Source organism: Aotus nancymaae, unplaced genomic scaffold, assembly GCF_030222135.1.
Source record: "Aotus nancymaae isolate 86718 unplaced genomic scaffold, 86718_ANA_hifiasm-v0.15.2.pri h1tg000007l, whole genome shotgun sequence".
NCBI classification, from domain to species: Eukaryota; Metazoa; Chordata; class Mammalia; order Primates; family Aotidae; genus Aotus; species Aotus nancymaae.
In genome coordinates, this window is record NW_026988418.1 from 47132559 (window position 1) to 47146353 (window position 13795).

General features: G+C 40.7%; 2 protein-coding genes across 5 annotated transcripts in view; both read left to right on the forward strand.

Moving 5' to 3' along the window:
* The window catches only part of SAMD13 (sterile alpha motif domain containing 13), a 47057-nt gene extending 44883 nt beyond the window's left edge, over positions 1-2174 (forward strand). For both annotated transcript variants that reach the window (XM_012442529.3, XM_012442528.2), the window contains exon 4: positions 1001-2174. In XM_012442529.3, the coding sequence (XP_012297952.1) occupies positions 1001-1144 (144 nt within the window). In that variant the 3' untranslated portion in view covers positions 1145-2174. The remainder of the gene's footprint in view (positions 1-1000) is intronic.
* The window catches only part of DNASE2B (deoxyribonuclease 2 beta), an 86329-nt gene that overhangs the window by 19201 nt on the left and 53333 nt on the right, over positions 1-13795 (forward strand). The window lies entirely within an intron of this gene.

Consider the following 13795-nt stretch of genomic DNA (forward strand, 5'->3'; position numbering starts at 1 on the left):
GAAACTATCCCAAGGTGTGAGTCATTTTTCTAATCCCCATTGTTGCAATTGTCTAGACTCCAGGAAACCTAAGACTCTAGTCCCCATAGGACCATCTAAAACACATATATTTAAGTATCAAGAGAAGCAGAGGGGGATTATAAAAATAACATTGGGCCGGGCGCGGTGGCTCAAGCCTGTAATCCCAGCACTTTGGGAGGCCGAGGCGGGTGGATCACAAGGTCGAGAGATCGAGACCATCCTGGTCAACATTGTGAAACCCCGTCTCTATTAATACAAAAAAATTAGCTGGGCACGGTGGCGCGTGCCTGTAATCCCAGCTACTCAGGAGGCTGAGGCAGGAGAATTGCCTGAACCCAGGAGGCGGAGGTTGCGGTGAGCCGAGATCGCGCCATTGCACTCCAGCCTGGGTAACAAGAGCGAAACTCCGTCTCAAAAAAAAAAAAAAAAAAAAAAAAAAATAACATTGGCTTTGGCTGCAGGTATATGAGAGTTCAAATTCTATTCACCCCTTTCCCAACTTCACGATCTTAGGCAAGTGAACTTCTTGCTTGATCCTTGGCTTGCCTGTAAATTAGAGATGATCATCTCTGCCCATTCTAATTTACAGAGTCGTTTTAGAAATTAACTTCACAGAAAATTCTGCATAAACTTTAATAGATTTTAAAAACAGAAAGTGTCATTATTCCTTTCAGAAGCAACATCTTTGATCCTTAAGGATACATGCTGTAAGCTTGCTATCTGTTTTTTGAGATGTGATGTTTGTGATAGGAGCTTGAAAGCAAGATCAGCTATGGATTGTGTTTAATGCCAGAATAAAGCTGAAAGATGTAAGATAAAAATAGAAGATTGCATTTTTTCCATTTTGGCACTACTACAAACATAATGTTTTTAGCTTGGGCACAATTGGTATGACTTTTACTTCCGAACTTCCTTTTCTCTTCATTATCCTTGAGCTTTTGGACTCACATGTTGGCTTTACCCTCTGCTTCTATTATAGGAAATTGATGGAAAATCCCTGCTATTGATGACAAGAAATGATGTGTTGACAGGACTTCAGTTAAAATTGGGGCCTGCTCTGAAAATCTACGAATATCATGTAAAACCTCTGCAGACAAAGCATTTAAAGAACAACTCTTCATAGTACAGTCAAATTGGGGTCTTAGACCTCAAAAAATACATAATGACATAATGTAGTTTCATGTGATGAAACTTTGTAAACAGAATACATACATGTGTATATGTAAAGAATTTCAATCAAATGAAACGTTATCCTATTGGATAGACTAGGCAATTCATCAGCTGACCTGAAATCAGCCAGGAGGAGCAAGGACAAGATGCGCACAGGGTTGTTTTCCTCATGGAATGTGTTAAATAGAATGATCTTTGACACGATTAGACACTCCTCCCCAGAAAGGCTTTGAAATCATAAGGATTTTCATCATCTCTTTATAGATTGCTTTCCCAAACTCCTTTAAAAAAGAATTTAATTGAATGACAATCTTTTGGTTACAGACTTAGGAAGAGTAAAAAAAAGAACATTTGGGGAGGGGGAGAAAGAAGAAAGGGATTGCTGTCTCCCTTGAATTCCTCGGCTCCTTAGAGCTTGTGTTACTTGGATGGAATTGCCGACACCCTTTTTTATAGAGGGTTCTCCACTTGACCTTATTAAGGTTTTATTGGGATACGCTGCCATGTTTGAAATGAACATGCGTCATGGCCCCTTCAGGAGCAGACTCGTAGCTCTGAAAAGAGAAGCTCCATTGTGTACTGAGGGTATCCATCCATATCCAGCTAGCTTTCAAATGGTGTAATGGTATTTTCTGCATAGATTTCCTTTTAAATTGGTTCTTTGTTTTTGAAGAAAGCATTTTTTTTAACTTTATGGTTTTATTTATAATAATTTGTTTCTGAGCAATTTGCTGAGAGTTATAGGTCAAAAAGCCTTGTTACTAGTACAGAATATTTTTATATATATTCCTTTATGATGGTGTAATTTTTTTAATTGTCCTATGCTTTGTTCAGTTCCTGGTTTAAGTACTTGTTTTTAAGAACTTGGAAAAAGTGGGCTTGCTACCTCTCTGTTCAAAGAGACATTTGTTCAATCTCTGTGTGTCAACGCCTTGTTGAATTGGTGCTTTGTGGTTGCAATAAAGCATTGCTTCAGTTTGTTACCAGTGTATCTTTGATATTTTCTCTTTGGCTGCTTCTTCAGTTGGGATTAAGGATTAAGGTCTTCTGGAAACTAGGGAGAGAAAATTAAGCATTTGGGAGGGGAAAAACTTTAGAAGTAGAAATTATATAAATCTATATGTGGATTTAATTTCTTTATAAAGTGACTCATTCAAGTAAATCTCATTTCTTCTTTCATTCCCAATTTTAGGTATTATTTTAGCCAAAGTTTTTTTTGTTTGCTATAGGCCGGTGGGGGTCATGATTTTTTTAAAAATTCTGATAAAAACTACTGACTTCCTCTCCAGACAAAAGCTCACATTTCCACATACAAAACTTGCAAAGAGTTGGTGGACTCATAATTTCCCTCTTCCTCCTCCTCAAGTTAAGAGTTTCTATTTTAGAAAATATCATAATTCAGTCCCCTCTGGAGATAATTTCTTGAAAGAACAGAAAGTCTGAAGATGATAGTGAAAAAAACATAGGAAGTGGTATAGATAGTAGGTGGGGTTTAAAAATGCATTTCAAATTAATTCAATTAGAGAGCAGATAGAGTATCTGAAATTTAAGTAATGCTTTGTTTTCACTGTAAGTGGGAAAAGTGGTTACAAAAGAGACATTTTTTTAAATCTCTAAGTTCCCACAGTCTAAGACCAAAAACACAAGTAAAAGGCAAAATATAGTTAAGTGTTGTGAGGAGTGATGGAGACAAAAGGTGAGAATGGCAGCTGAGACCTGGATAGGAAAGAAGGGATTCCTGGATCAAGAAGAAGGAAGATGGAATGAGAATCTTGATTAAAACCTCTGTGAGGGAGTTTCCCACAGTAGACTCATGATGATGTTTGACCCCTCTCTACTTTAAAGGGGCAGTGTGAGGTATTTCCTAGCCCTGCTTCTGTGCACCCACCTAATACCTTCTGTAGTTGTTTGGAATAGGTTTGGCTGTGAGCGATGGAAACTGTCTCTCCCACCCCCACCTTTGGACATCTTTGGTCACAGGGGTTAGAGGCCTTAAGCTTTCAGCAAAGCGAGGTAAAGCAACCAAGAAATGTTTATTAATAAACAAGATAGACATCAATTAATAAACAAGATAGACACCAACTTCCCTCTCATGCAAATGTTCAGATAGGGGAACCAGAGCCGGTGCCCTACACAATGGTAGGGACACAGTTTCCTTCTATTGTTTTCTTCCATGATGCATGACATACATTCCCAGAATCATTTCAAGCCCAAATAGCTGCTGTTTCTTTGCCATCGTCACTTGAATTCCAACCAGTGGAGAGAAGAAAAGGGGAAAGGAACAGACCTTCCTTTAAGGATACGTCCAAGAAATAGTACATACTATTTCCTCTCATATCTTGTGGACTGGAAGTCAATCACATTACTTGAAATATTTCATCTTTTTATTGGAAACCATGAGCCCAACTAAAATTCAAAGTCCCATTATTCTGTAAAGGAAAAGGGATATTAAGAGACAACTTGCTGTTACCACTGTCCACTGACCACTAAACACTCATAGCAAATGACACTAAAAGTTCGTCTTTGGCTGTATTTTTCTCAAGATTTGAACTTGGGTTCAACTAAGTCAACTAAACCTCAGATTTGGACTGCTCTCTGATACTTGGGGGCAAGGGGAATTGAAGAGCAAACAAAGTATAAAATCATTCCTCAGCCTCTGATGAGAGCATTCAGGCAAAATTAGCAATTTAAAGATAGTCTGCTTTCCCTACACTCAGCATAAAGGCCTAGGATAGGCAGGCCTGCTTGCCTTGGCAATAGCTCAAGGTGATTTCATCTCCCTCTATTTAGGGGAAAACCAATGTGATCAAAATAGGCCAAAAAGAGAGGCTGGAAGTACTTGAAATTCAGCAGGTAGGCAGCCTTTGTCTCCAGACAGCTGTAAAAACCAGAGACAACTGATTCTTTTTCAGATCACACTGGATTTCTGTTAATGTGATCTGGATCTGCAATGAGTAGCGGATACATGTGCTGCGTAGGGAAGCACCTCATGGATGTGAGCGTGCCCTGATGGCAATATATGTAACGGTGAGGTTTATACGAGAATTGGCTAATGTTGAATTTGACTATTCTCAACCGGAGAAGCAGACAAGATATCAGAATCAGAAGCAATTTAAGAAAATAATTGCCACTCCCCACTGCCCCCACATTTGAACCTCTAATTCAGACTCCGCAAAGAAGATTGAGTGAATTGATTTAAAGATGAGGTCACAAACTGGCCTCTTTTCAGTGGAATCTAAAACAACATGTTTTCCTTTGGCCAGTGCAGGATGTGTGTGTTTTTAAAACTACATTTACACACTTCTAGTGAGGCCGAAAACTCCAATCTGTTACTCCTGCATTCCCTAATGTCTTAAAACCAGCAACTTCACATTTTTACATTAACAGGGCCCTGAAGGCAATTGAGACATCAATTTTAGACACGGCCCCAAACACACACCCAACCCAATCTAAAACAAAAAACAGAAAAACAGTAAGCCTCCTTAGAGTGAGTTCATTGAGGAATTAAAAATTGCAAATAGATTCAATTGAAAAGAAAACAAGCTAGCATATTGTATTGGAATGTGCAGCAAATTTGAGCATCATTTTTTATACCTAGTGGGCATGATGAATATGAAGAAAAAGAGGCCAGTTGGTAGCAGTCTTTTCATTCTGTCCTTAGCAAATATCTCATGTGAATACAGTTTTTTGTCCCTCCGAGATTAGCATCTGCAGTCAGGGGCACACACTGTCCTTCAGTTGCATTAGTGAAAATATCTTTGGGGGAATTTAATTTGCAAAAGTCTAATGACCCACAGTTGCCCAGCCATTTCCATATTTGGAAGCCAAATGCAGAAAGGACTTACTGGTGGTGATTCATCTGTCTTTGACAGTCCTTGTAAATGGGATCTGCAGGGGTCAGGTCTGGGCCCAGAGCCATTAAGTGTTTTCTGGAATGATTTGGAAGATAAAGTTAAATGTTCAAAGAGCTGACTGCTGCAGGACAGATACGCCTCTTAGGAGAAAACTTGTTAACTCTGCCTCTAAACCAAGAACAGAAGCCACAGGAATGAGAGAGCAGGCAATGGATGCGTTAATGAACAGCTCGTTAGTTTCATGCTGTACCTCCATAGGCAATTAAAGAGTCTGGGTACCATTTCTGGCCAATTGTGGCAATACTATAGAGCAAGAAGAAGATTAAAATGATTGCATCCAAGTTCATTTGGTGAGTGTGGCTGTCTTATGTCTTAGAATCCCTTGGAGAACCCCAAGGAAGAGTTGTGTCTAGGCTAGCAGTGAAGCAGAATAAGGGAGGATCCTGTGGCTAAAGCAAGCTGACGTCCCTTCGCCTCAGTTAAGTTAGACTGTTCCTGTCTACAACCATCTTTAGGGAGAAATCAAGAAAGCTGGAGATGCCAGGCCTTTCCAAATAGAAACTGTGCCCCTTTTCCTCAGAGCAAGTATACGAGCCAACCTGCCACCTTTTTTAAAGACGTGGGAAAATGGTGAGTAAAGGTGTAAATAATACTGAACATACTCGTTACCTGCAGAGGATGCCTGACTCAGCCAGATAAAGGAAAATATGCTGCAAAATGATTTATGCTATTACCCAGGCACCACCCATGGGGCATCTTTGGTCACACGGGTTAGAGGCCTTAAGCTTTCAGCAAAGTGAGGTAAAGCAACCAAGGAAAGTTTTGCCGTGAGGGCCTCTGGCTCTCTCACTGGATACCTATGGCAAAGTTTTCCAAATTAAATGTCTTCTTTCTGAATCAAAGGCAGCAGAAGCATTCAGCAAATTGTGTTTCATAGCCCTTTTCAATGGATTACATTCTATTTTTATGTGCTGGGGAATATGCGTTTGAGAAGGATACTATAGAATTCATCAGCTTGTAAACACATTTTGAGTGGAAGTCAGTAAAACTGCAAGCTGCCAGCAGTTTCTGCCTATAATAGTTAGTGTTTGGGATAGTATTCTGTCTGCTATACTGAGCCCAACGACACCAGTTGAGGTACACAGTAGGTAGTGTGTGAAGTCACTGAAGTTGCACCAGATAGACCTGAACTTGAATCCAGTCCTGGCATCTACTGGACATGGGAACTTGGATAAGTCGTATGGCTCCTCTTAGCCTCAGGAACCTCATCTATTCTCTAGTTCAGATGCAGAAACAGAGTAGAGCAGCATCAGCCTAGCAATGCTCAATAAAAACAGAATGTGAGCCACTTACATAAATTAAAATTTTCTAGTAGTCATATTTGAAAAGGTGACCCGGAAAAAAATAATTAAAATAATATGATTTTAAGCCAATATATATTGGCTTCCTCTATCATTTTAACATATAATCAGCATAAATATTATTGATATTTTATAAAATCTTTTCATCTGCCTCTGAAATCCAATGTGCATTTCATATTTACTGCACATCTCAATTAGAACAATGTAGCTCAAGTGCATCATTCAGGATTAGTTTCAGTTGAAAAAAATAACAGTGGCTTAAGATAGAAATTCTCTTTTATGCATATGAGTTTGAAGGTAAGCAGTTCAGGGATGGCAGAGCTGTTCCATAATGTTTTGGTCTCAGCCTTCTTGTGCGGCTCCACCATCCTCGACACATAGTTTCCCATGTAGTCCAAGGTGGCTGCTTGGGCTTCAGTTATCACAACTGCATTCCAGCTAAGAAAAAGAGGTAAAGAAGGACACCTCGTATGAGAAACTGCACATAGCACTTTCCTTGATATCCCTTTAACAAGAACTTAGTCATTTGGTGATACTTCGCTGCAGGGGAGGCTGGAACTGGAGTCTTGATTTCAGGAAGCCAAGTATCCAGATAAACAAGGACAGGAGGGTGGATACTTTGGAGAAGCTGGCCGTTCTTCTATAGGACCAGTCTCATAAGCTGATGGAGGACTGAATGAGAGTACACTATACAGTTGTTTGTATTACATTAAAAGAACATTAAAAATATGGTTTTGTTACTATGATCTCATTCCACTTCGAGCTCAGTACTGTCACAGAACTTATTGTATGCTGAGCCTAAATACTGCTCATTGGATGCATCCTAATACTGCTAAAAAACAAAATTATTTTTATAGGTGGATGAAAATGAATATTGGGTGGTACTGGATGCTTTGTTTTCAAAAGGGCACATAAGCAAAAAAAAATTTGCATTATTTAAGCTCCTTGAAAAATTGTTATGCTGAGTTAGGGGAAATGTGCTAAGCAAAATGCATATAAGTTTTTATTGGTCCCCAAATACTTAATAAGTTGGTTTGAGGCATTGGGGAATTCTAAATGGATCCTGTTCCCAATCCAAAATGAGTGTTCAATGACATTCAAAATAGTTTTCTAAGGCTAGGGAAATGGAGGCCTATGGTACTGTTGTGATTTTAATGAAGGTATATGTGAGTCATAAACAGAAAAAAAATTTTTTAATAAACTGAAAAAAGTCTGACTGGAGCTGCATTCATAACTTGAGCCAATTAGGTTGACACCAGTTTGCTAAATTGTCTATTTGGGCAAATTTCTGTTATGAATTTTTAATGCTAAGGTGACTTCTTTCCACCAGAATCTCTGTAGGTTATTCATGAGCCTTCTATATGGTGTGTATACAGAATGCAAAGTAGGTTAACATTGGCCTAATCCACACATAGTAAGGAAAACTGTGCAGCTATGCATCCATAGTGGCAGATGTAGGAATCCTGGACTAGGGGTCAGAAGACCTGGGTTTTGTTCCCAGATCTGCCATTGATACATCCGCAAGATCTTGTACAAGTCTTAACCTCTCTTGCTTCAGTTGCCACTAAAATAAACATGTCTAATTAGAGGTTTATTTCAGCACTCAATTTCTATGATTTTCTAAAAATGCAATGATCTGAGTTATATGTGTCATTGGCCCCCTCCTCCATTCAATTAAAACTCACAGCACTGTCACATTCTACAACGTCATTTCCCTTTCATAAATGTTCTAAAGTTTTGGTTGATTATGGTTCTCTCTGTGCAGTGAGCTGGGAACAGCTGTTTTATCTTGAGAATTGTCAAGTTGGCTGATTGCATACCCCTATAGCTTTAAGTTTAAATCACTCTCACTGTGTTCCCTGGTAGAAGTATCCCCCTAGGAATAGGCCCTCTACACAATCAGAGCTTAGAGTTGAGGGGGTAGGGGAAGCACAGATTTCCATGGTAGATCACTGGGAATGATAGCAAGTGGGACTATTTCTATTTCTACATCTTGGTTACCAGATCCACATGTTATACCTATTGGGGACATAACACAATATAAGAGCTAAGTATTTAGGGGATGCACCTGTATCCTGGAGGACAGCAGCCCAATATCACAGAGTATTATCTCCAAGCTGACATCACAGTTGTGCCTTTAAGAGATTATTCCATCACTCTCCGAGACCAGAAGCTTTGGGATAGTACAGTATGTTATAGGATTCTATGATTAGTTATAGCTTGTCACAGTTCTTTTACTTTAAAGAGGGTCTCTTTGTCCCTAGGTCTGAGTGGTGGTATGTGGAATTTTGTAAGCCCTTGGTTAGTGGTGCTGACTGAGACCCTGTGGGTGAGCAGGAAAGGCAAAGTCACCCAAAATATGTGTCCATTTTAGTCAAGATTAATCACTAGCCTTTTCAAAATAAAAGGGGTGCAATATATTTAACTTGCTGCCAAGTAGGTACCATATCAAGGTCTCACTCAATATTGGTCTCTACTGCTGGAAGTTTGGATATGTGTTAGCAACAGTTATTATTAGTAATGGAAAGCCAGATCCCAGGCTTTTCCTGCCACCATGGCTATTCATGAGTTCCTTGTGTCAGTGCTGGGACTGCCAATGACAAAGGGTGACTGACATCCACTGGCAAAGCCATTGTCTGCTTGATTGTTTAGTGTCTTGTCCATGGCTGATGCTCTTCGGTGGACAATAAGATGCAAAGCAAAAATCTTCACATTTCATGTCCACCCGCGCAGGCCCATTTACAAGCTTCTTTCCTCTCACCAGTCTCCTAATCCTTCTCATTCCAAGTGTCTAACCAACCAACCAAGCCAATTGCCACTGCCCACAAGTTTGTATATGTTATTACCTAGAAACACATTACACACAAAGTAGATGATTGGTGTATTTCCTAAAACTGTATTCCTTGGGAAGATTTTCTTTCAACACTGTCATAAGAACCACCCTCTCCCTAATGGCCATAGTGTGAGGGGTGCTGAAGAAACAGCAGTGGATAACATGGGGATCTGGGTTACCGGCTCATGTGCCTTTCTTGTGCCCTTTAGTCCTACTTCTACCTGCTCCTGGATCTGTCATTTCCATCTTGCAATGGATTCTGCTGGGCCTGCCAGATCTTAATAGTTGGTGGGTTTGACAGAAACCAGCTCATGATGAGCGTCTCTGGCCACAAAGTCTGTTGATGTTCCATGGTCAGACTTTAGTTTTTACTGAAACCCAGTTAATAACACATGAGGAGCTATTTTTCAAATGGTGAATGATTCTCTGCTACAGATAGCATAGCCTAGCTCCAGAACCCTGGGAGTTTATGTTGGAATTTTCCCATTAGGTCTTGGCATAAGCCCCTGTGAGACTGTAAAACATATCTTTGGTTTTCACCCAATTTCCTGGCATACAACTCCTCAAATCTTTAGAATCTCTAAAGTGATGTCTTTTTGTATGCTAATAACTGACTGATGGAAAGCAGTCCCTAGGTAGCTTAAGGATAGGGGCTGGTCACTGGAAAGACCAAGGTTTGATTAGAGGGTGGGGACTTTCAGCCCACTCTCAACCACTGGGAAAGAGAAAGGGACAGAAGGTTAAGTTGATTACCAATGGCCAATGATGTAATCAATCAATCCTGTGTAATGAAGCCTTCATAAAAACTCAAAAGGGCATGTTTCGAAAAGCTTTCAAATAGCTGAACCCATGGAGGTTCTTAGAGGATGGTACACCCAACGGGGTAGGCATAGAAGCTCCGTGACCCTTCCCCCATACCTAACCATATGTATCTTTTCATCTGTATCCTCTGTAATATCCTTTATAATAGATTGGTGAATGTAAGTAGGTGTTTCCCTGAGTTTCAGGAACTGTTCTAGCAAATTAATCTAACCCGAGGAGGGGAGTGTGGGATCCCTGATTTATAGCCAGTTGGTCAGAAGCACAGGTAATAACAACTTGGAGCTTGAGATTGGTGTCTGAAGGCTGCCTGGAGTGGGGCGATGGGTGGCAGTCTTGGGCATTGACTCCTTAACCTGTGGGATCTGATGCTATATCTCAGCAGATAAAGTAAGAACAGAACTGAATTAGAGGACACCTAAAGGGTGCCTGCTGCAGAATTGATTGCTTGCTTGTTGGTGGAGAGAAATTCCCAAACATTTGGTCACAGAAGTGTTCTATGTTGGTTGTTACTGCTGACTGAGAGAATAAATACTTGTGTTTTAGTCCACTCACAGCCCCACACAGCATCTTCCTGAATCAGAGACATCTCTAACAGCATAGAATTTGCTGATTCACATGGTTCAAGCAGAAGGAATATTTGTACCCAGTCTGGACCTACTGCAGTGCTTTTTACTTTGGTGGGCCCCATGCAAAGCTGGGAGCCTTCCTTGCCACCCAGTAAATGTGCTGGAGCAGTATTACCATGTATGGAATATGAGTCTTCCAAAACCAAAGAGAATACAGACACTGTGCTTTCTTCTTAGTGGTAGAAAGCTTGAGACGCAGTAATGTGTCCTTTATTTTGGAGGGGATATCCTATAATACCCTAGACTCTGGATCAGCAAACTTTTCCTACAAAGGGTCAAAGGGCAAATATTTTAGGCTTTGTGGACCAAATACTCTTTGTTTCAACTGCTAACTCTGCCATTATAACATAAAAACAACCACAGACAATATATAAGCAAATAAGCATGGCTGTGTTCCAATAAAACTTTATTTACAAAAACAAGTGGTGGGACAGATTTCACCAATCCCTGTCCTAGACCACCAGACTGCTAGAAATATCACTAATGTGGTGGGGCTTTGATCAGCTTATCTACCATTCTTCAGAGTATAAGTGTCACTTCTTGGTCATCCAGTCCAATTAATATGATGGGTTTAATGGACAGATGTGATGTCCTGTGGAATGTCCTGATAGTCCTGGTCCCATATACAAAGGCTAGAAAATTTAATGTCATCCTGGGGCAAGACCATAAATGTACACAACTGTCCATTCATGTGAGTGGAAACTGCTTCTCTTCTTGCTTCTTGATTTGAAAATTGGATGAGTTTGATCCAGCACCCATGTATAATCTTCCAGCTTTTACCTACATTGGCTGGGCCTTTGCCACTCTTTTGGCCTGTGATCTCCTTCCTTCCTTAGCAAGCCCATCATGTTTCTGGCTGGTGTACAGTGTGACTTACTCTATTTATAGATCTGGTGGTCAGGAGGTGGGGATAGATCCCAAGGGGGCATGTGTTTCCTTGTAGACAGAAGCTTCTGCATTATCTTCAAGCAAGAGGAGCACTGCTAGCTTTTAACAGGGAGAAACAAGCCAGTACTGCAGGCCCAGAAAATTCAGGGACAGCTGAGGATGCAAGATTTCAAGTGCATCAGTCAGGACCCTGACCTTACTGTGACAGAGCTATTAAGGGTGGAGAATTCAATTTTCCTTGGAGCTCTGCTATTCTTCTAATTAAGACCTGGATCTGAGCCTAGGCTTTTTCTGCTATCTAGATATATACTGTCTACATGTGTTGCCAAGGAGGCCCTCTTGCATTCATGCTCTACTTTATATTAATCATCCTCCACTTTTCATTGCCTTTCTTAATGTATTAATGGTCCCCAGTGACACCCATCCAAATTCCAAAGTGCTTATAATAACCATTTCCCTCACACCTCTCAAGCATTTGAGATTTTTGCCCCTTCCAGTGTATTCCTTTCTCCAGTATCTTATCCCAATTCACCTCTGCAGACAGTTTTAACAATCTTGCGTGGTTGCAGCATTCCAAAGGCTCACTGCCAGTGAGCCAGTGGGTGATCCAGTTCCAAAATCCCATTTTAGAGTCTCCTTCCTGGAACCACTCCTGGTATCACAGTCAGCTTCCCCATGAAAAATACAGGAAGACTCTGAGATTGTCATGCAGGAGGCACCACAGCATCTTTAACAAGAGCTTTATCCCCTATTTTGTGGCCACAGAGAAAACATTATCATATATTGAGGATAGCAGGGTGAAGATGGAACGAGCCTGAGGCCCGATGCCATCACAGAATTGGCAATTCCATCCTGTGATAGTCTATTTCTTAAGCTTCTTAAGCAAGCACAATGTCCTTTCTGTTTAAGACATTCTTAGGTATTCAGTTACTTGCTGCCAAAGGCATTCTAGCTTATGCATGATCTCAGTTAATGCTTGGTTACCCTGTGCACTGTGAGGTAGGTGTTATTAGTATTCTCATTTCATAAACAAGAGAGCTTAAGCTTAGAGAGTACTTGTTCAAGGTCACACAGCTAGAAATTGGTGAGGCCCAGTCTAAACCTTAGCACTATCTGTATCCCAGGTCCATGATCTTCAACCTTTTATAAGCATCTGTGTGACAATCGATCAAACTGGGAGGGGGATGGTCTATCTCCCAGATCTGAAGGAGAGAGTAGCTTATGTATAGCTAAGATCCACATACACCAGAAGAGCTACCCTTAAGAAGCTCACTGACACCTTACTTGGTGTATTGGGTTGAATACACCAAGTATTGGTGTATCCCAATGGGTTGGATACACCAAGTATTGGCCCTCAAAACAGAAGTCCATGTCTTCATTGTCAGAACCTGCAAATTTGACCTTATGTGGAACAAAGATCTTTGTAGATGTCATTAAGGATCTTGAGATGAAGAGATCACCCTGGGTTATCCAGGTGGGCCCCAAATCCAATGACAAGTGTCCTTATAAGAGTCATACAGGGAAGACCTGACAGACAGAAGGAGGAGGAGGTAATGTGGCTGTGATGGCAGAGACTACAGTGATGCAGCTGTGAGTCAAGGAACCCCTGAAGGCATGAGAAGCTGGGCGAGGGAAAACAGAATCTCCCCTGGAGTCTCTCGAGGTAGCACAACACTGCCCACACCTTGATTTTGGACTCTGGACTGCAGAACTATGAGGGAATACATCTCTATTGTTTTGCACCACCAAGTTCATGGTAATTTGTTATGGCAGCCTCAGGAAACTAATACGCCTGGAATCCTTGTCTTTTTTTCTGGCTAGTTTTTTTTTTTTTTCTTATGTAAAGGGAGTAGTATACCTTCTAAGTTTGGTTGAATATATTCCTCATGTGGCAAATTTCTGTTGGAATCCTTTATATTTTAAAGATACTGTGTGAACTGCTTCCTTAGCAGAGGTGGAGGCACCTGTAGAGACATGAATGAGCATTTTTCTGGGAAGAAGGTCCAGAGCCATTATATTCTCAACAGGGTCTTGATAAGCTCCAAAAAATTAAGAATTTCTGAGAGGGAGCCTGGGCAAATGGAAGAATGAGAGGTAGCTGAGCTCTAAGAGAAATGAGTGCTAAGACTGAAAAATATAGAGATGAAGTTTCAAGTATGTGGAAGCCAGAAGGGTCCTGTATGTCTGGTTAGAAGGCTTCAAGTATCTCTCTTTGGGAAG